At 32.2% G+C, this 24,552-nt stretch overlaps 1 protein-coding gene across 2 annotated transcripts in view; it reads left to right on the plus strand.

Moving 5' to 3' along the window:
• LOC118191391 (aly/REF export factor 2-like) overlaps window positions 1-24,552 on the plus strand; it is a 52,983-nt gene that overhangs the window by 4,594 nt on the left and 23,837 nt on the right. Inside the window, exons 2-4 of one of the 2 annotated variants that reach the window (XM_085822360.1) lie at window positions 8,390-8,527; window positions 18,237-18,384; window positions 23,611-23,785. In XM_085822360.1, coding sequence (XP_085678486.1) covers window positions 8,390-8,527; window positions 18,237-18,384; window positions 23,611-23,645 — 321 coding nt within the window. In that variant the 3' untranslated portion in view covers window positions 23,646-23,785. Of the gene's footprint in view, window positions 1-8,389; window positions 8,528-18,236; window positions 18,385-23,610; window positions 23,786-24,552 lie in introns of those variants that run through there. The other variant, XM_035362190.2, reaches the window with a different exon arrangement.

Here is a 24,552-nt window from a genome sequence, read left to right on the forward strand (position 1 = left end):
TGAAATTAGGGCGTATATCAGAGTTGTATCCAAGTTCCTAGCAAAAAATCAATGAACATAACGTTCTACAAAATAAGAACAACAATGAAATAAAATGCACTTACCATTGTGAATGCTTCTTCAAACAGCAGAAATATAAATTTCAAACATCAGCAAAACTCGTCAATTTCCACCGCTTTATACTTCCACCCTATCTTCTGAGACAGAGCATACAGAGTCGAGCATATATTTCAATAAAATCCGCATAAACACACCCGGGAACAAAAGACTCGTTAACGGTTCCAACATCCTACCTTTTAAGGTGAATCTTTGGATTATGGTAACTTGGCGATTTTTTGGCGACCAACCCTGCTACAGCAACCTGCTAGTTTTTGTTTGGACGCTATTTTGTTTTCACAAAGTAAAGGGTTTTTTCTTTTTTTTTTTTTAACTCAACATTTTTTTCCCAATAATCTGCTAACCGAATTTTACTTATGCTAGAACTTTTATGGAACAAAAGGGCTTAATCATGACAAAGATTAGGTGCGAAATTGGGAGAAAGTGCAGAATCGCCCACTGCTTGCCGCATTTTAAAGAATTGCACATACACGATATCCATGTACACGTCGACCTATTTTCACTTAAAAAAACATCCCAGAATTGCACAAAAGTGACATTGCGCACGCTCTTGACTTTATCCATGTACACTGCTAAAGTCCTAGCTAAAACAAAGTGAAGCGAGCGATTCTGCACTTTAGCAGCGAAATTGTTTCTAAGTTGCTTATTAGCTAAAATCACAATTGGAAATTTCTGGAAAATGTCACATTACATATCTCATGATCTCTCATTTCTCTGAGACAAAATAATCTGTGATTCGAACTGTGTACTTCTCATATGCTAAAGTCGTAGCTAGTAACCTTTATCACCTTACCAAAATGTCGCTAAACTACCTGTTACCATATTCCAAAGATGCCCCTTTTAATACTAAATTTAGCTTGCACAACACTATGCGAAATACGCAACTGAAATTTCGCTACCATGTCTTGCAATGCCTTTATTTTGCTGGAGTGGTTGGCCAACCAACCACTCCAGCAAAATAAAGTTCCATTGTCAAAAGGGTTTTCCATACAAACAACATCACACCAGAAACCAGCACAGAACACATATCGCCGCATTTGGTGATGCCATATATCTGATGGCGTATATAAGAGTATTATTCTATTCCCATATGCTTTGTCATTATTATTAGGATGAAGCAGTATTTGGCTTTCTGCAAGCAGTGTGATGACCATCACTACTAAATACTCTGAATTTGCTTTCATTGCTGAAAGTTACCCTTCTCTAAAAAATTTGTGCTTTTACTTCATGTGATTTTAGCAATTTCTAAACACTTTTTCTAAATTTTGAAAATTTGTCATTGTTTCTTACTGCTGTATTGTTATAATCACCTCTTCTGATGACATGTTGGATGATTTGGCCATAAATACATCTATAAGTGGCTGGAGATATTTGTACAGCAAGTGTAGTGACACTTTTAGGACCCAGCTTCGTTCCCTTCAGTGTTTTTCTTTTTACAGCTGTGTTCAGAATTTCTTTTCTTTCACTTTTGTTTTCAACCAATTGATCTTTTCTATATTTTCCAATTATTTTCTGGATTTATGTCTTCCTCCTATAATTTTAGCAATTTCACGAGTTTTACCATTTTTTGATATCCTAAAACAAACTTTTCCACATACTTTTTTTCAAGGTTTTATGTTTTTCAAAAAGTAAAAAGTATTTGTTCGCGGTCATGGACATGACCGCGAAGATTATGTAGAATAAGACCGATAAGTAATTATGTAGATTAAGACCGATAAGATTATGTAGAATAAGAAAAGCACTCTTGGGCTATTTGCTTAAGGAGAGGGAAGCCTGTTAGCCGGGGCTTGACTCCAAGGCGAACTACCAGTGTGCAACAGTTTTACTCTTAGGCTGCTAAAAGACACCCTGTATAATAAAAGTAGTTTTTTAACCCCCTCATATATTTGGATTTAAATGATAATCAGACTTTGAAATGCTAATAAGTTAATATAAAATATTAAACAAGCATTATTCTGCTATATTTCTATGTCATATTTCACTGATTTCTTTATATAGGAGATTTTGTGAATTAAAAGTTGGGTTTATCTGTAAAAAATCTAAACCATTAGCCAAAGCGTGAGCAAAAGTTTCTTTATGTTTTCACAAAAAAGAGTAAAAGTTAATTAAATTTGTATCTTTAAATATTTGAATAAGATTTATAGTTATACATTTTTCTGATGTGTTACTCATTTTCATGTTTAATAATAATGAGTGTAATTTATGTGTATGGTTTACATTCTCAACACAAATGCTACACTTTGCGATTTTCGCCCACCAGAGACACCCCTCCCCCCTCTTGACGTCAAAATATTCCAAAGATTTTATGATTTTTCGCGATTCAAGGATGGCAGAAAAAACTGCACCAAGTGCCGCTTATCTGTGATTTCTGAAGAAGTTCTCAAACACATTCTTAAACTTTTACTAAGTCATCTAATTTCAAGATGTAACATTAAAGTTCCATATTCAACATCAATCTACTCTGAAATGATCTTGCACAAATAGAATGTACAATTTTTAAATAATTTTCATCATGTGTTCATAACATAAAATTTTTGTACATAATGCTTGCTGATGTATGTTTGATACAGTGGCAATTAAAAGCAATTTCGAAAGTCAGCATCATTTTTACACAATACCGTAAAACTAATAGCAGAACCAATCATGGCAAGTACACTGTCTGTTGTTACGGACACTAGTTTTTAAAGTGGATGATTAATTTTGGTTGTTTTTTAACGCCTTACTTGTTGCACTCGTCTCTCATACGGGCAACCAATTAGAACAAATTTTGTTGTGCCCATATCAGTTCTATTCGCACAGACGGCTGGTGGATGGCAGCGCAATACTTGCAAGTTGATTAGATAACGGTAGCATGTAGATTCAGGATATTTTTTCCGTTATATTTTGAAAGGATGCAGTTTCAGTATTCATCGCTTTTTCTTGTTTAATGTTTGTAAAATGAGTACTTCAAGTAAACGAGGATTTATGTCTTGAAGAATTAGGAAGTGATTCAGAAGGCATCTTTTTTTTTTTTTTTTTTTTTTTTTTTGAGATGCTTTTGATTCTGAAGATAGTGACAATCCCACACAACTTCTCCCAGGGCACCAAGGAACCAAATTATGTCTGATGTCCCAGATATTTGTCCTCTACATTTCAGTTCAAATTGTTACCTAAAGTTACTATTTTATTTCAAACAATTACATTTTTACAATATTATGAGCATTTTATAAATAATGAAATAGTGGATATAATTGTAAAAGAGACTAATCATTATGCTGAGCAATCGGGTAATGCTGTTGGGAAAAGAAAACTGAAAGTTAGAGGAGAATGGAAACCCATACCGGTACATGAAATGCATTTGTGTTCCTTGCGCTTTTAGATTTGCAACCTATTAAAAAAACTGAAGAAACCATGTATCGGACTGAGAAAACATCAGTTAGAAACTCCTTTTTTTCTGTAAGATTATGTCATATAATCCATACGGTGAAATAAAAAAATACTTACATTTTGTGAACAGTGATTCTTAAGATCCAGAAAATCATCCAACCCGAAACTCCACAAAATTTTGCCTTTCTGTAAGCATCTGAATAAAGTATATCAAAAAACAATTACTCAAGAAAAAGATATTACCAGAGATGAAATGCTGATGTTGTACAATGGATGTTTATCCTGGCACCAATACATACCATTGAAAAAAAAGCAGAATTTGGTATCAAAACGTACGTGCTAAGTGAATCTAGTTCTGGTTATATATGGTCATTTATTATAGGTAGTTTGTTCATCTAAATTCTGATCTCTCTCAGTACCTTCACAAGTTGTTGTGACTTTGATGATGCCATTATTAAAACAAGGCTATTGCATCACCTTAGATAATTATTATACTTCACCAGAATTATGTGATATCCTTTTGACTTACCAAACAGATGTGGTTAAAAAAAACAAAAATAATTTACCTTTAGCATTAAAAAATAAAAGTTAAAAACTGACAAAGTTATATCATTTAGACGGGGCAAAATCCTCACTCTCAAATGGAAGGACAGAAGTAACAATGTTATCTTTTCATGATTCTAAAACTGAAGTAATGACCCAAAGTAAAAAACTGAAAACAAAACCAAAGGTAATTGACTACAATAAAACAATGGGAGGTGTGGATCTTGTAGATGAATACCTTTCTAGTTGTCAAGTAGCAAGAAATGGTAGGAAAAAAATATTATAAAAAAAAAAAACTTCTTTTACGTTTTAGTCCAAGGCGTTTTCACCGCTTTTGAATTTTATAAAAAAGTAGGTGGAAAAGTCACATTTAAAATTTGGACTAGATTTAATCCATGAAATAATTGACAAATATCATACTCTTATCAATTTATCAAGACGAGTGAAGCGCCATCAAATCGTTTATTTAAATGGCATTTTTTTAAACCTATACCACCTAGAGGGAGAAAAAAAAAAAAAGAAAAACCCTTCCAGAGAATGTAAAGTATATTCATCAAAGAAGAATGCAAATGGAAAACAAAGTGGGAGAGAAATGTGGTATTATTATAAATTGCAATGTAGAACTGTTCATACCATGTTTCAAACTTTATCATATGCAGAAAAATTATTAAATTTTTGAAAAAATATTACGGCTTTTATTGATGTTGAATAAAAGCATCATAATTTGTAGATAATGGTGTGTATTATTTAAATGTACGTGATTTTTTCTCTCCAAAATTTACATATAATCTTAAAGGCCTATATTGAATTTTTTCTGCATGGCTTGGGTGTAAGGGGATAGCCAAATATAAAGTAAAACAAGGTAAGTTAATAAAAAAATTTATAGTACTTACGGAAAATCGTATCAACCATTTTTGCTTATTAAAGAAAAGACTGCAAAGTACGCGATTTTTCGCCAAAAATGGAAAGGTCTTTAAACACGCTGGGTTGGTGTAACATTGATTGCACATGTTAGTTATTATTCTTGAGTAAAGACTCATTTTTTTTTCCCTCTATTACGCATTTTCTGGGGAGGAGAAGATTAAAATTTGGGACCTGCCTACTACAGAAAAGCATGCTGTTGAATAGCGAAAAAAAGTATCACGAGACTTGTATTTTTTCGCGAAAATAATTGCTCTTAGAGTATACTTTATCTCCTTAATCCCTTCCAGTACGAACCCCCCCCCCCCCCGGTTTTTTATTTTGAATGCATAAATAAAAAATATTTAAATATTGAATTTTGGAACAATATTAAAAGAACTTTTCACACCATTTAACTGAAGTTAATTCTTCACACCAACCATAAATAAATCTTACACACTTCATGAAACTCAACACTCGGCGACTTTATCGCTTGTACCGCCAAAATGGAAATTTGCGCTGGCCAAACGGAAAAGTACCGTTTTTCCTTTACAGAAATATACAGTCAAAAGTCGTTCGTTCGGACACCTATAATCCAGAATGAGGCGTTTATGCGTGTGCATAAGACCTTTACGACTGCGCATAGGCATGTGCGCAAGCGCAGAATACGTTTTCGCGTGCGCATTTTATGTATAACGGACGGTATAAGCTAAAATTATCTAATTATCTATTTCAGTTAATGTTGATGATTGCGTTGTTCCTTAATCTTCGAATTAGATCCGGCTTATTATTTTTTGCAGACTGTAAGTGCTATTTTATAAAAGTAAACTTGAACTTTCGATTATGTCAGATAGAAGTTCCGATGCTGGAGCTCCCAAAGGATCTACAAAACGAAAGTATGTTTCGATGTCCATCAAACAAAAAGTGGAATTGCTGCAAAAATTGGATAAAGGCATATCCTTTGTTTATCCAAACTTTAAAGTTTGTTTATCTAAACTTTATCTTTAACGCCACGGAATGAATTGGAAGTTCATCTGTCAGCACTATCCTTATCTTCAGGGCAGATGTTTTTATTTTATTTGGCTTATAATTCCTTACTAAGTGTAGTATTTCATCTCGATGTATTCCGTCTTTGATATGATTTAAATCAAATTCCTCATCATTATAATTCGCTTCTAATAGCGAAGAAAGTGACTCAGAGGTTATTGAAAACGAAAAAATTTCGATTGACAAATTAGTCTGTATTCTCAACACCGCAATTATAGGACTTGAACAGTGGAACTTTGTAACTGAACAAGAAATGATGTCTGTTTATAGAATTAAAGAGAATGTATTATCACATAAAAAACAAAGCAACTTAAACAACTTACATTGAAAGAAATGTTTAATAAAGTAAACAAATAAATATTAAGCTCTTTTTTTTTTTTTTTTAATTTTGATACCCTTTAGATCATAATTGTTCTTTATTTCATAAATTACATTTTCATATTTTTAATTTTATAATTTCTGCATGCTATCTTACCAGATTTAAACTGATGATCTATAATTCGGAAAAATCGACAATCCAGAATCGCTGAAGTCCCGACGAGTCCGGATTAACGACTTTTGACTGTATCTTGACCGATGCTCACATTAAATTTTTACAAGAATGATATCCTACAGACTAACAACAATTTGGCCGTGATTTGTACCAAGAAATTCTAACGGTAAACAGTATGTCATAGGATCTGTGATATTTCCACAAGTAAAAAAGGTGTTGCCAAATTCAGTACACTACAAATTTTAAACTAAATTAATTATCATATTCAACAGTATGCACTCGTGCATGACGAGTGTAGCTCGTCATTGTGCGATATGGCATGAAAAACCAATGACGAGCTAGACTCATTTTACCGTAAGGGGTTAATGGAAATTTTTAATGAAAAAATTAAATATAAATAAATGGTAACATAATAAATGTGAAAAAAATAATAAATATTTTTTCTTGTATTTAGTAAATGGGATTTTTTGTTTTGGCACCTCTCTTGTGGTCGACAGGATTTTCTACAAGTACCAAATGTACATATCCAAAAAAAAACTGTTAAATTTAACCAAAGATATAGTGTTTATTATATGAATTTATTTTAAATTTCATAAGCATTATAAAACATTAATAAAAAAATTTATGATTTTTGAATAAATTTTACAAGGGTTTACCTTATTATATGTCCTTTTCTCATATATTGTCTTGTAATGTCGAAACTGACAGTATATCTTCCTTAACTAAGCAACTGTTAAAGAATATTCTTATAAAAATATTTACTTGAGCTACATTACAGATATCTTGATTTACCACACTGTAAACGTAAGAGAATGCATTTTTTTAAATCGTATTTTAAGATATTGCTTGTACGAGTGGTGGAATTTCTGCATAGTTGGATATCTTGGATAGCTAACATAATTTCATTCTTTTAGCTTTTGAAATAAAATCATGTATGCAGCAAGCATGGCTTCACTAAATACATTATCATTTTCACCCCCTGAATGCAAGTATATATGCAGCTTTAAAGGATGCAATTACAGCAAGCTTCATATTATTTGTGGATTTGTTAAACATTGCTTGTTTGATAACGAATGTACTTTTTGATTCTTTCACGTAGCTTTTTCTTAGATTGTTCTTATAGGGATATTCATTATCGTAGTTTTTATGAACTGTTGTAAAATGTCTTTCTTTATTGCCTTTTTTAACAAAAACAATTGTATCACAAATATATTTGTTTTTTAAAATTAATGGGAAAATATTTCCCTTCTCATTCCTCATTAAAATTATGACTTTAGGTCCTTTTTTTTCTTGGCTCAAATTCTGTGAATAGGGTAACTACAAAATCATTTATATCTATTAAAACTAGAGGCTAACATACATCGAAGATGTAAATATTTTTTTATAACTGTATGAAACTATCAAATCGGCTATCTTGCGTACAGCTTTAAAAAATGATACTATGTTCACTGGTGTGTTTCATGCAGGCTCTGGTAAGCAACTGACATTGGTACTGTAAAACAACTAGATTTTGCATCATAAAAATTAGTAAATGAAAATGCAGCATTCAGTTCGTTCTGAAACAACTCACTTTGATGTCAAATGTGATGCTAGAAATGTTGACAGCAATGTTGCTGCATACCGTTTAGTGTAAAATAGCATATTAGCTGCACTTTTGAGTATGTGAAGTAATTGGAATTGAGCTTTTCCTTTTCACTCCTGTGACAAAACAAGGTTGAGAAGGAATTAGACGTATAATGGGAGCCATGGGCATCCCTGCCATAATGTAACATCCGATCCGAAATATTTGGACTTGTAAATAATTTTGTTACTGAGTTGAAAGTTGTGAACAAATAATTTGTAAATAATGCTTTAATGATTCCTTTGAATTCAACTTTTTTAAAACAATATATATCAAATCAGCTGATATTAATTATTTTTTAGGGTACCTTTAAACCTAGAGCCAAACCTGCATTTCTTACAACTAATAGAATCAGACGTGGTGGTGCCAGTAGTGCACCAGGCCCAGCAAAACTTCTTATATCAAATCTTGACTATGGAGTGTCTGATTCTGATATTAAGGTAATAAAAATTGTTTAATGATATTCAAAATATTTTTATATTTGTACTTAATTAACAAGCCTATGATTAGTATTTTAGTATTTTACAACAATGTCATCTAGATGCAGTGACATTTGTTTGACTAGAAATGCATTGCTGTTTGCAGATAAATAATTAATAATTAGCACTTTGAATATGTAACTATTGGAATGTATCTGAAATCATTTATATAATTTAGTGGTTAATCTTTGGATTCTGGTAACTTGGCGACTTTTTGGCGACCAACCCTGCTACAGCAACCTGCTAGTTTTTTTTTTTTTTTTTTTTTTTTTTTTTTTTTTTTTTTTTGTTTTTGTTTTACGCCATTTTGTTTTCACGAAGTAGAGGCTTTTTTTTTTTTTTTTTTTTAAATCAGCATTTCTTTTCAACAATCTGCTAGCCGAATTACGCTTATGCTAGAACTTTTATAGAACAAAAGTGCTTAATCATGACAAAGATTAGGTGCGAAATTGGGAGAAAGTGCAGAATTGCAATCTGCTTGCCGCGTTTTTAAGAATCCCACATACACGAATTGTACTGAAAATTCCGAATGTACCGAAAATTCCGGTACATTCGGCATTCTTTTCTTTCCACCCAAATACTACACACGTTTGAATTTCTATCAAGATCTTAATAATTTGCATTCTCGCTCCGCTTGGTCTGTTCATATTTGTGTTTATTATGATCATTATGCTTATATTATGAGCATATGTATGAATGTTTATAATAACATAATTGCAGTAACTGCTGAAGTATAGTAAACTTCCAAAAATGGTTGTGTTTTAACACAGATTAGCTTTCTAAGGAATATTCGGAATGGCTTAAATAAAGGGAAAGTCATCGAATAGTCAAAGTAATTTCATTTTTTTGGCCAATACATTATACAGTATAAAGATTGGGAAGTTCTCCCCTTTCTCCACAAAATCTCGAATATTGAAACTGTTACAGTTCGCTGCAAAACAAGCCACAGACCTCTTTTTTTTTTTTTTTTTTTTTTTTTGTTGTTGTTGTTGTTGTTGTTGTTGTCACTTTCCAGTCTGGATTGAATAGGACTAAAAGTTCTGCAGTCTACCAACCCAAGCGAAGAATGATTCTATTCCGGAAATTTAACGCCGTCTGTTGAAAAATAGAATGAAAAACACCCCAACTGTTTAGTTCTTTATTCTCCCAATATCGGCAGCTGTTGATTCCGATTGCGTAATATCACATAAGGAAGAATTGTGGCGCACGTATTGCGCAATAACGTTTGCGATATCTTGCAGTGATAATTAATTTTGATGTTTTGTCCGAGATTTGTTTATGAACACTTAAAAGAGTTTTACTGTGCTTGCTAAGCAGAATATTTTTCAGTTCTGTTGGTTTATTTTTATGTGATGCATATATCAAAATGTCAAAAGCATTTATTTAGCGGAGAAATCTAAAGAGCGGCTACAGTCTACCCCCCTTCCGCTCCTCTTTTTCAAGTTACGCTCGACTGTCCGAATATTCGCCAATTTCCAAGTATGCGGGTTAGTTAAGCTTTTACTGTTAAAGGATGACTACATGAAGCAAATTTCTGTCTTCTGATTTCAGAAATGTTCCTCTTTTTTACTTAAATTACTTTGCTTGCAATATCTGTTAAGGGAAAACTGTTATACAATGAAAATTTAGAAAATGTTCAGAATTTAGATTTAAATTATTTAAATATCAATATGAGTGGAAAAATGAATTGTATTTATTATTTGGTTCCAAGCAAATACAATAAATATTCCTTATTATTATTTATTTTCTCTATTTTGAACTGAGCCCACCAGCGGCCGAGCGGTAAAGTCGCTGAACACTGGTAGTTCGGTCCGAGGTTCGAATCCCGTGAACGGGCTGGCTGCATGGGTGTTTTCGTGGTTTTCCCCATGTGTAACGTGTATACGAGCCAGTTTCCCTTAGAAAGTCCTCCACGAAGGCATCCCTCCCCTTAGGCAGATAGCCCTAGTGTGCTTTGCCATATTTAAAATACACACATACACACCATTTTGAACTGAAATTTCATCATTAAATCTTGTAATATAGTTTAGTTCTGCATAGTTTTTTTCCTCTCATTGTAAACTAGTTCTGTAAATTGGACTGTTATTTAAAATTTAAAAAAAAAGTAATTATTTTCCATGGTTGAGGTAATGCTTATTCTCTCTTAATAAATACTCCATTTCTTATTAATTTAAATTACAAGTCTAATTTTTAAGGTTATGCAGTTGTGTATAATGTAATTAGACAAGTGCTTATTTTTTTCTTAAAAATGTGCTTGAAAAGTGCTTATAGGTGCTTATTTTTTTAACTAAAATGTGGCTATGGACCCTGTTCAAATTTGGCAACATTTTAATTTTCTTCATATCAAGGCTTCTGTTTTATGTATTGCATTTTTGCATGGAGAGCTCCAGAAATTTATTTGTTTACATAGAAGTAATTAGATTGCCCAATTATTTTCTTTTGAAAGTTTATTTGTTCAAATAATCATTAGAATTGTGTCAATAGGTTTAACTGTCTCAAAATTGTACTCCTTTTAAACATTTTTAACTTCAATATTTATTATTGTTTAATTTTTCATCATTTTATTTTTTACTTAAAGAGAGTGCCTGAGTTGTCTTCGATATCACAACTATTTGTAAAATGGTATATGCATGATCTAGTCACTGTTTGTAATGTTTATAGAAATCATCAGTGTTCAGATATGTAGCTGTTTCTCAGTATCTCTGATGATGGTATTTGGTTATTGTAGCTTTTTTCTATATTAATAAGCCTAAATTTCACAAAGGAAAGAAAAAAAAAAGTCTTCTGGTTCTAGATTAAGAAATTAAGTGGTGGTTGAACATGGACTTGGAGTATTAACAAATGAGTCATCATTTTGGTTGAGTGTTGCTAACAAGACTTCTGTCTCTTGAAGAAATGAATCGGCATTGGTAGTAATTATGATGAATTTTTATGAAATGATATTGAATAACCAAACTTTAAAACAAAAATTGGTTATCCAGATTAATTTTATAGAATTGAACAAGCTTTAAGACCTCCATGTTAAGTACAAGGTGTTAGTCATTTTAATCAGATGATTAAAAAAATTTAAATCATCATTTTAATTAGCAGATTAAAATGTATTTTATTTTTAAAATGATGAGAATTGTGTTAAAATCCAAGATTAACATAATCTCTAATGCTTTTAAAATTTTAATTACTGAATACAAAAAAATAATAATAATAATAATAATACTTTAAGAAAAATTTAAAAATTTTTATCAAGTTTTGTCATTACGGTGCATGAAGGTGTGTCGCGTTCCTAAGAGAGAGCATAAATGAAATGATGAATGCATTTTCTAAAAACAGATGACATATAAGCTAAGTAACCAAACTTTAAAAAATATTATGTTCTCAAAATTCGTCTTCAATTAGTATTTTTTTTATAATCCTGGAAATGCATTATTATATAATGTAGACAACCTCTGTTTCATAAATCAGTGAAGATGCTGTGTCCTGAATATAAGCTTCCATCTAAAAGTGACTTAAGTGGTAAATTATCAAATGATGCTTATGAAGAACAAATAAAGAAGTATAATAATGTTTTATTAATCAAGCAGTATGTATGTTGCTGGATGCTTGATTGTTAAAAAGTCCTCCACGAAAGCATCACCCCCTCAAGCAGATAGCCCTCGAGGCTTTGCTGTAATCACATAAACCAAACCAAGATTGTTGGTTGAATATTCACAAGCAACAAGTAATCTGTTTTATTCTATATATATTGAAGATTTATTTATCTTTGCTGTTAATGCCATTAAAAAAGTTGAAAACAGATTTCAGTACAAATTTTGCAGTTTTGACAGCTAATGTAGCTTTTGTGATTTTTGTGTGACATCAACCTAAGTGTCTTGATTGATCATTTAAGTTGTTTGTGATTGTACTGTATCCATCAACGAACTTGCTTTTTAGAATGTCTGTAAAGAATGATATTTTAGCGAAGCTTTTCAATAACAAGTTTATTTCAAAGTCGACATAAAATTTTTGGTGGCAACTGATAGGGAAAATAATTGTAAATATAATATATGGTATTCATTTAATGCATTGAATAGCTTGTATACATTTATTTCATCTTTTCTGTGCTGCTGTCATCAATATTATTTTGTGCTTTTGACCAACTTCACCTACTCATTTATCAAAATGCCATTACTATTTTCCAAAATACCATTACTTTGACAGGGAAAAGGGGAGGTTTAAATCATGTTATGGACAAGATGCAAGTGAATATTTATGTATATTGATATGTGTGTTACTCAAGTAAAAAGGGCTTTGGTGCAAATCCCTTTATTCTCTCAATTAATTCCTATGTAAGGAATCTGTTTTTGGACAAATTTATGATCATTTAATTCAACTATGTATTTAGAAAGCAAAATAAAAGAAATACATGCTGCTTATTTCATAGTTGCTGCCATGGATGAACTGGCTGAATGAGGTGACTGGGATTGGACAAGTGAGTAGGTTTGTACAGGTAGGAGGTGGGTGATAGGTATATTTGAAAGGGAGACAGAAACTCTAAACGATGTGAAGCAAGTTGTTGGATGGCAAATGTGACATGAATCAAACAAATTATCTTTAAATACCTACTTTTCTCAAGTTTTTCTGAAAATATAGCTTTTACATTTGTATGCATAATGTTTCACATTTAATTGCTAATACTGGTAAATTTCACATTAATTCACATCTGTTTTATAAATACGAAAATAACATATCTGTATTTATTTATTTAAAAGTTAATTTTGTACAGTCAAAAGCCGTTAATTCGGACACCCATAATCCGGAATGATCTATAATCCGGACCTCACAGGGTTCGTACGGTCCTTAAAAGACCTTAGATTTTTTGGAATCGATTTTTGGTTCTTAAAAGTCCTTAATTTTGGCCAAAATCAGCAGAAGGTCCTTAATTTTAATCATCTGAAATTTCTGTCTGTTTTTACGACTGCCATTTTGAGTGTGAATTAGCATTTTGGAGGAAGATTCTTAGCGATTCACTGACATATATGGTTATCTATTGAATGGGTTTGTTTCTATTTCTAATATAAATAATGGGATACTTGAGTTTCTAAGCAAGAACTGAAACATAAGAATTTCGAAATTCATTTTTTCTAATAAAGAGTTCTTAAAAACAACTTTTCACTTTTGGGGATGTAAATTCTTTTATTAAATGGTTCTAAATTTGGCGACTTATCAAGATTTGGGCGATTTTAAGATCAGTTTCTATAGAAAATTTTTAATTCCGAGATCTGAGAATTTTTTGACGATTTTTTTAAAACATCGTAACATTGATAAATTTCATTAAAATAATGGTAATATATTGAAATTATATTTAAAATGAAACATTTTTATTTTTCTCTGTCATATTATAAAGTTTTATTTTGGCAACTTATTATACAATATTTTGAATCTGAAAATAAACAAGGTATGATGCTATAAAGCACAATTTATGAAACAGCTATTGGCAAAAGCAAAATTAGCTATGTAATTAACTAAAAATGTTTTCTTTTTAATTTTTTCATAGTAAGTGCTTTTCTAATGTAATTGTCTCAGAATGTTCAAAATTCTCAGAATATGCATCAGTTTTCTCTATAAAATTAGTTTTACCCTTTTTTCCTATCCCACCCCCTTCAAATATTTCTGGCTTTTTGCTGTTACAGAATTGGTAGGGATAATTTTTCTTTAGGATTTTAGACATTGCAGCTTGGAAAGTTTAGTAGGATTTGAAGGCAAGATAATTAGACACACGATTCTAGAAGATTAAAAAAATACAGAGGCTGTTCACACATTTTTTAGACGATGTATATTGTATTCACAAAACTAAATTACATAAAATTCTTGTGTTTTAAATGTTCTATTTGACATCCCTTATTCTGAACTATCTTTCGACACCGCGACTTTGAGGATAATAATGTCTTTTGATATGGCAGAAGAGATGTCCTATCCCATTCCTCCCGAACAGCTTTCCAGAATCCTGTTAGAGTTCTGGGACAAGTTTGGATAATGCAGTTCACGTCGTGGCGCACAATGAATTGGAAGTTGATCTGTCAGCACTGTCCTTATCTTCAGGTCAAATGTTTTTATTTTATTTGGCTTATAATTCCTTACTAAATGTAGTGTTTCATCTCGATGTACTCCGTCTTTGATATGATTTAAATCAAGTTCTTCGTCATTAAAATTCGCGTCCGATAGTGAAGAAAGTGAAACAAAGGTTATTGAAAACGAAAAAATTTCAGTTGACAAATTAGTCGGTATTCTCGACACAGCAATTATAGGACTTGAACAGCGGAACTTTAACTAAAGAAATTATGTCTGTTTATTGGAATTAAAGAGAAAGTATTATCACATGAAACGAAGTAACTTAAACAACTTACATTGAAAAAAATGTTTAATAAAGTAAACAAATAAATATTAAGCTTTTTCTTTTTTTAAATTTTGATACCCTTTAGATCATAATTGTTCTTTATTTCATAAATTACGGTTTCATATTTCTAATTTTGTAGTTTCTGCATGCCATCTTACCATATTTAAACTGATGATCCCTATTGAAACTATTATAATCCGGAAAAATCGATAATCCGGAATCGCCGAAGTCCCGACGAGTCCGGATTAACGACTTTTGACTGTATATTCTTTTGCAGTCAGGTTTTGCAACAAATTGATAAGTTTCTATTTTGAACCAAAATGTTTAAATACATTGTATCACTTTTCAAATGTGTCCACCAAATATTATTGTCCTGTATTATATTTAAAGAAATTAAATAATGAAGAATGTGCATGACTGTGTGTATATTTGCCACATTGGGAGAAAACAACAGTACTTAGAGTCATCAAATTTTGAATAACGTAGTCCTCCACTCGAACATGGGCATTTGGAAGCCAGATTTCATTTTTGAATTTGTTTTACCTATGTGATATTTTGTAAAACTTTAATGAATTTTTGATTAACAAAGTCAATGATTTCAAAGTGAGTGTCGGGAACACTGTTCGAAATAAAACATTTTTATCTCCATGTGAGACATTCTATCGGAGATTCTAAAAGTACACCGTTTTTTAATATTTCATGATTCTGCTCTTGAATTTTATGTGGTGTAAGTGTGAAGAACTTAATATTTAATAAATAAAATTAACATACAAAAATTAAATAGTAAAAAGACAAAAAAAAAGTTTTCTTAGCCATCTAAGAAAACTGAACATTGATATGATGAACCAAGAAAGGACTGAAAAAAAAAAGTGTATTCCAACACTTAAAACTGCATCAGGAATTTTAAACTTATGCTGCTGTGCTGTTTTTAAAATTTTTGTGCTTGTGCTGTTTAATTGTATGTAGTGTAAGTGCGAATGGAACGATACTTTATTATAAAGCTAAAAAGAGAAAAAAAAGGTTTAGCAGGAGTGAGTGTTACAGCAGATTGCAAGCTCAGTGAGAATGTCAAAAACCTTAACAAAGCCTTTTCAGCAACCATTAAAATCTGAAATATTTCAGCTTTCCTTTTTTCCTGTATATGTTTTATTTCATGTTTTACATTTTTAGAAGAGGGTTTCAAGGCTAAAAACCTACTGAAACCAAGGATGTCTAATATTAACCATAACAAAAGTAGGCATAGCAAGAGAAATAAGACATTAATAAAAATTACGAGGGTAAGTTGAAAAATAAGTTTCCCCTGTCGACTGTGGTCAGAGTTGTGTATGAAAGTCAAAAAATAGAATGAGACATTAAAGATATGATATACCTTTATTTTATTATTCTCGTACGAGTACGTTGAGACATTTGTCATATCGCTTGATAAGCTTCAAAACGTCCTCCAAGAAAAATTCACGCTTTGCATATGGAAGAAGCGTTGAACGGCTATGGGCGAAAGGCGACACAGCAGGAAAATGCGCAAGTTACCGATACACCATTGGGTAGAGGTCGCTGCAAATCAAGCAGATGGCGCTGTTGCAGTGCCTGTGCAAAGCGGAGACCAGCCTCTCATTTGAGCCCCAGTAGGTATGGAGAGAAGGTGCATTTTGAATTCGTGGTCAAAGGAGGAAGTGAGAGCGGGTTATCCGCTATGAATGGGCACGTGGAGTATCAGGAACAGAAATTCATAACCGCCTCATGGAAGTCTATGGGCCAGGTGTGATGTCGAAGCAAATGGTGTCGCTCATTCAGTGATGGACGTCAGCAAGTGGAGGACATACCGAGAGCTGGACAGACGTGCACGGCCACTACAGATGCAAATGTCAGGAAGGTGGATGACATGATTAGAGCGAACCGGCGTATCACCATCAATGAAGTAGCGGGAGAACTTGGAATCTCACATGAGCGAGCTCAAAACATCACCCACGACATTCTTCGATACAGAAAAGTGTCAGCACGATGGGTGCCCCGACAATTGACCTTGACACACAAGGAACAACGCATGGGGGTCAGACTGGAACATCTCGTGTGTTACCATGAAGATGGCAATGACTTTCTGTTTCGGATTGTGACGGGGGATGAAACGTGGGTCCACCATTTCACGCCAGAATCGAAGGCCGCATCTATGGAGTGGAAACATCCATCATCACCTGTCCGAAAGAAGTTCAAGACAACTCCCTCTGCAGGTAAAGTGCTCCTCACCGTTTTCTGGGACGCCCAAGGAGTTTTGTTGCTGGATTTTTTGGAAGTTGGAAACATCAATGCTACGCGCTACTGTGACACCCTGTCGAAATTGAAAGAGGCAATTCAGAAAAAACGGCCTGGTCTTCTCACATCTGGCATTCTGCTGTTGGATGACAATGCCAGAACACATTCGGCGACGGCAACGCAAAACCATATTGCAACTCTTGGTTGGGAGCGCCTACACCATCCGCCATACAGTCCTGATCTAGCACCAAGCGACTTCCATCTGTTTCCGGCTTTAAAGAAAAATCTCAGGCAAAGGTGCTTTGGAAGCAATATTGAAGTGAAACAAGCCGTTGAACGCTTCTTCTATATGCAAAGCCCTGATTTTTTCATGGAGGGCTTTTTGAAGCTTATCAAGCGATATGACAAATGTCTCAATGTACTTGGTGTATCTATGTGGAAAAATAAAGGTATGTCATATCTTTAATGTCTCATTCTATTTTTTGACTTTCATACCAACTCTGACCACAGTCGACAGGGGAACTCATTTTTCAACTTACCCTCGTACCAAATTTAGTAGTACTTGCCATATCTTCGATTTGTCACATTTTTTTTTTATTCCTAACCATCACAAAATCATTTTGTTTCCAATTTATAGACAACTAGTTTCCATGATTGTGGTAAATTTTCTCCTGCCTATGCAGAAGTTTGGTATTTTTGTCTGGATCTTTAATAAATAAAGCATTGACTTTCATTGACAATTTCACAATGTGCCATTTTCAACAAAATTTACTCTTTTTTTTTTTTTTTTTTTTTTCAATCTTTGAATCTGTGAGAACATATGCTGTAGGTTAAATACATAAGACAGAAAGCATAATTAAACTTCTCTCTATAAATAGAACATTTAAAAGAAAGCAAGATTAGATGTGAAAGTAGTAATCAGTATAGGTAGTTATCCGCTTGGCTAGAATTACTTAAAAAGCTCTTTTAAAATTTTGTAGATGCAGTTTTGTTCAAACATATCTGTTAGCCATCAACATGTAAAATGTGCTTAGACTATTTTCTTTATTTTAGGAATTATTTGGTGACTTTGGTGCTCTACGAAAAGCAGTTGTGCATTATGACCAGTCTGGTCGGTCTCTAGGCACAGCGGATGTCGTTTTTGAACGACGCATGGATGCAATCCGTGCACTGAAGCAATATGATGGAGTACCACTTGATGGTGAGACTTAATGTCAGAGAGAGGTTGTATTTTTCTGGCAATTTTTTTCTATATGATAAAAAAAAACCTCACTATTTCTTTGAAGAATTTGATGGAGCTGTAATTTTCCTGTCAATAATAATAGAGGTAAGAGGTGTCACTATATTATGCAATCTGATAAATGAGAAATTTGACCTGCTTTAAGAATGAAGGAAGTAAATATGTTATACAGTCCTAAGGTAGCAATATAATTTAGGCATTTTTTATTGTTTAATGTTTTTTAAATGAAACAGAACTGTATTTTCAAGATATGACATGACAAGGCATGACAAATTTTAATTTCTGTAAGCTTATTTTTTAAAAAATATGAAATGATATTTTGTACATTTAAAGGATATTCAGATTTAAAATTTAGCTGAATTCAGTATTAGATTGATATTAATTTACTAAAAATGATCAAAATTTTAATTAATTACTATTCATAACAAAATAAAATGTATTCCCATAGATTATTTTAAAAGTGCAAAACTGTTTATTCAAAATCCCGTTTGCCTTTTACTGTTTCTTCATGAAAACATATAGAATTTACAGTTTGTCAGTAAGTTGGTCTGACAAGTTTTATTCACATTCCTTTCCTATTTAAAATTTAATTGGTACATATTTACGAAAACCTGAACTATTCTGAATAGAATACTTTAATATGTAATAAGGAAGTATAATATAAATTTTTTACAACTTTTTAACAATATTTATGTGCAAGATCAAATTATTTTATTTTTATAATATCTACTGTTTTTATTTCCATGTTTTTTAACTTTGATTTATTCTTAACATAATATTATCAGTCACACTTTCAAGTTTCACTTTGCAAAATAAAATATTTAGATGGTGATAAAAAAGGTATTAATTATAGGCAAAAATACATTTAAAGGTGAAGTTAATTTTAACTTGAAAATTTAAAGTAATTACAATACAAAGTCCAAAATCCGGATTTGAGATTTTTCCGGATATTAGATCATCAGTTTAAATCTAGTAAGATATCATGTAGAAATTATAAAATTAAAAATATGAAATCGTGATTTATGATCAAAATCATAAATGCCTCAAAATTACAAAAAAAAAGGGTATCAAAATTTACAAAAAAAAAAACTTAATATTTATTTGTTTACTTTATGAAACATGTCTGTCAATGTAAGTTGTTTAAATTGCTTCATTTTTTGTGCTAATACTTTCTCTTTATTTCTGCAGACAAACATAATTTCTTGTTTAGTTACATTGCTCAAGTCCTGTAATTGCTGTGTTAAGAATTCCAACTAACTTGTCAATCAAAACATTTTTGTTTTCAGTAAACTCTCTGTCACTTTCTTCACTATTCAGTAGCGATATTTTTTGGATCTAGAAACTTACTAGCGGCAGTCAGATTGTCTTTTAGAAAGGCAAATCAGGTTTCCAGCATCTTTTGGTTTCGAGAAAAGCAGAAAATCGCATGCGCATGTGCAGTGCATGTTGAATGAAAGTAAATTCCTCCATTCTCGAGTAAAACAAAATTGTTTAAACCTTTTCTAAAATGCCTTATTTGTCATTTTGCAGTAAAATAAAAAAAATGGTAATCGATTATCTAGGCTAACCACTTAATATATCTATATATGCCCAAAATACTGTCGATTTTTTGCAATTCAATTCCTAATCCTTAAGTAATTATCTTTTTATCTATTTTAATCTTATTTGTATCATTTAATGTGTCCTCTTCATTCTTTATTTATTTATTATTAGTTAATAATACTTTCAAATTTCGGGCAATTTTCTCTGGCATACTTGTAGAACTTAATTCTAGCAGTATGATGACATACCATCACAAAATTTAGTGCACATATTTTTTTACTTATGTATGCTGTTAAATAAATATCAAATACTTGAATCTATTTTAAAATATCATTAAATAGATTGCTTTCTTCCTTTAGCTGCAAAATGTCAGCAGAAAAGACATTTTTTAATCCCAGTTGGGCAGATTCTAATCTCGGTCCTCAGTAAAAAAAAAACTATTATATTTTTAATCTGTTATTTAGAATTTTATATTTGTAAAAGTGATGCTTTGGGGATATATATATGTTATACAGTCATATGTAATTTGAAAATTTTTGTGTTTTCGAGTGCTATCATAATTAATTTATCCTTATCACAGCCAACATGCACTATGCAGATAGCCTGGAATTTTCTTGAAACACACCTGGAAAACTCAGGGAATTTCATTCTTTTGTTTGAATGGCAACTGTGATTCAAATATATATGTGTGTGAGATAAAACAATGTAAAACAAACTTCCAATTTTAATTGGTAAAAGCCTTTCTTATTTTGTATTTCAGTTTGAGTACTTTCTTTTACAGTTCTAAAAATAGTAACTATAGTGTTTCAATCTAAACTGTGTCATTTACAATTAATTAGTATCATACGATCTTGCTTAATGTTGCAGTTCAGATATCATATACTCCTACTGCATAATAATTACTCTTTTGTTAGCCAATCAGCGAATAAGATTTCGATTGAAATCAAAACTTTTTGACGTTGTTCCAGGCTTCCACATGTATTTGTCACATTTTCTTGGCTTGCTGTACTGACTAATGAAGTGACAGCTAATACATAGCAGCTCACTTCTCTGTATCATCCACTGTCTTAAGTCATAAACTTAAAAAAAATGTGGGGTGAAGATTGCACTCATAATAATTTGTGAATCAGAATATACATCTTGAATTGTCTTGTCCAGAAGTAAAATTTGTTGAATTTACAACAGTGTTTGTCTGCAAATCCTATACTCCTACTGCATAATATGCATTCTGTATGCCAGCACTATCTACAGCCATTGGCCAGGATTAAAATTGTCTTCCCTCCTTCATCGTAAATTATTTTTATTTTATTGGAGGCAACTAAAGTAAGCAAAATAGTGCAACATGTTCAGATAAAAGCCTGGAAGAGTTCAGAAGGTTAAAAATGTTTTGATTTCAGTTAAAATCTTATTCGCTGATTGGTTAAAATGTATCTGCTTTACAACATTGTGTTAAGGTTGTATGATATCAATTAATTTGAAATAATGCAGGTTAGGTTGGTATATTTTGAGTAGTTACTATTTTTAGGACAGAAAAGAGGAATACTCATATTAAAATGAAGAATAAAAAGGGAAATTAAAATCAAAAGTTTGCTTTACAAAGTTTTCTTCCTTGTATGTGTGTTACATGCATTCTTGCTTTCTTTGCATGTATGCAGCGATCTGTTTTGAAGAATTGCACAAACTTGGCTTCTTCATACTGCAAACATTAGACATTGCATATACACTGGTGTGCAAAATTTAAGGACGAGACGTTTTTTTCAATATAACTTTGTACAAAAGCTTTCCAAATCAACGCAAATTTAATACCGTAAGATCCCCAATGTGTAAGGACATGAGTAATGTAAGCAACACTTACTAAAAGAGAAATCAGAGGGATAAAAAGAAGCTTTATTGAAAAAGTAGCATAAAGTAGCATGGAGCGCAATGCGACTGAAGGCCGAAACATCCCTGTGATGAGTGTCCAGCAAGAAACATCCGGTCTTTAATAGGAGATATGATCTTCCCTGACTGCTAGGCAGGTTTCACAGCGTCTGCCCATGCTGAAAATGAGGGTGTCAATGAGTTGTTGAGGCATTGCTGCTCATTCGTCTTGCAGCGCCAATCAAAGCTCCGGAATCGTTATTGGTGGTAAGGTACGAGCTGCCAAGCGTCTGCCTAGAAAATCCCATACATGCTCGATGGGATTGAGATCCAGAGATCGTGCCGGCCAATCCATACGTTCAATATCCTCACTCTCTAAGAGCTGTTCGGCATCTACTGTGCGATGACGTGGTGCATTGTTGTCCATGAAAAGGAACTTAGCAAAAGGCGAACGATCTGTCTGCATGGACATTTTCGACATGTTATATAGGTTAAGAACATAATACATTTTAAAAATACTTCTTCTAGTGACATTAAAATAAAAATTAAATTTCTAGCTGACTGAAAGATTGCCTTTTCTCCATTCACTCAATCTGCCACTTCATGGTCACAAGCATAAGCAATGCTTTCATTGTTTTTTTTCTTTAGCTTGCAATTATCACTTCTTTTCCATTCAGAGACTGTTAATGTATGGTAATGCTAAAAGGCATTTCATGAATTTTTTTTCATAACCCTCAGTGAATGAAAATTCTTAAAAGATGGGATGCAAAAATTGTACTTCCATCTACTGTGAGTTAGTATTTGAGAAAGAACCCTCACTCATTTACAGTACTTCTAGAGTCTTGTTTTTGTTAACCTCAAGATAAGGGAAATCTGCTCCTTGTCCAGTGCAGAGAAAGAACTATGAGAACAGTGTCTTTAGGATACAGGAACCAGGGAATAGAAAACTTTCTGTCAGAACAGGCTCATTGAAGCACTATTTACTTGAACGATAAGCTATGGTACACAATACATTAAATGGATGAAGTACAAAAAGCTTTGATAAATGCAAGTAGAATATTTTGACATTGAAGAATTAGTCTTCTCCAGTCTGAGTTTTACCAGCATTATAATATCAGAGATGAGTTTAAATGGTGGTTTTCTATTCATTAGTGTATACAGTCAAAAGTCGTTAATTCGGACACCCATAATCCGGACCTCAAAGTTAAAAACTTTCTGCGCATGCGCCGCGTTGACACATGCGCATTGGCGTTTACGCGTGCGCGCACGTGCAGAATACGTTTTCGCGTGCGCGTTTAACGTATAACGGACGGTATATGCTAAAATTATACAATTATCTATTTCAGTTAATGTTGATGCTTGCGTTATTCCTTAATCTTCGAATTGGATGCAGCTTATTATTTTTTGCAGACTGTAAGAGCAATTTTATAAAAGTAAACTTGAACTTTCGATTATGTCAATTTCCGATTCTGGAGCTCCCAAAGAATCTACAAAACGAAAGTATGTCTCGATGTCTGTCAAACAAAAAGTGGAATTGCTGCAAAAAATGGATAAACACATGAAGAAGGTGACAGAGAGGTTAGTGAAAACGAAAAAATTTCGATTGACAAGTTAGTCGGTATTCTCGGCACAGCAATTACGGGACTTGAACAGCGGAGCTTTTTAACTGAACAAGAAATTATGTCTGTTTATAGAATTAAAGAGAAAGTATTGTAAATTTTGATACCCTTTAGATCATAATTGTTCTTTATTTCCTAAAATATGGTTTCATATTTTTAATTTTAGAATTTGTGCATGCCATCTTACGAGATTTAAACTGATGATCGATAATCCGGAATTGCCGAAGTCCCGACGAGTCCGACTTTTGACTATATTTGTTTTTAGTTCCTGGAAATTTGAATATGAAAAGTGGCTGAGTTTATTAACTAGTGAGTTTAATAAAGTGGTGGGTACTATGCTATATGTTTGTTGTTGTTCTTCTGTACACAGAGATCAGGTTTTTCTTTAAAAAAAAGAATTACACACATATATTAGTATTCTTCTTGAGTTTGTGAGCAGTATTGCATGAACTTGGCAGTGCATTCATTAAAAATTTTATAACATTTATATGATACACTACAATGTTTATTAAAAAAAAGTTTGCCAAAATGAAATCATTCTATAACTTTGACATACCCTTATTCTTCACTTTAGCCAATTTAAATTTCAGTCGTTTCATAATTGAGTTGTTCATGTTAATAAAAAAATCTGATGTGTACACCACATGACTTCCTTGTACGGAATATTAAATTATATGCATTTTTTCTTGCATTTTATTTAAACTCATTAGACTGAATTAAACCTACTTCGCCGACAGCGCATAAACCACAATAGAATAAATGCATTCTTTAAAATTCACTTTGTTTACCATAGCGACACTCTGTCGCTAGGTTTACTTAACAGTATTATATTTCATTCATATTATAACCCAGAATGCACAAAATGTATATCATTTAAAGAATTATCTAATCGATGCCACATGTTCTATTCAAATACTATAATAAAGCTAGAACTATGTATAAAAGAAATTAAGCAAACAAAACAAAAAAGAAACAGTTTTTCACAGACGATTGAGTATTTCTCATTTAATTAATTCAGTTCTCACTTTGCGAGAAGGCAGAAATACATAAAAACTCAAAATATCTATATTAAAAATTACGAAGTAAATCTCAAACGCTTATTTCCTCG

The sequence above is a fragment of the Stegodyphus dumicola genome, chromosome 8 (genome assembly GCF_044657685.1).
Source record: "Stegodyphus dumicola isolate Sdum_Otavi_A_Nest chromosome 8, ASM4465768v1".
Lineage (NCBI taxonomy): Eukaryota > Metazoa > Arthropoda > Arachnida > Araneae > Eresidae > Stegodyphus > Stegodyphus dumicola.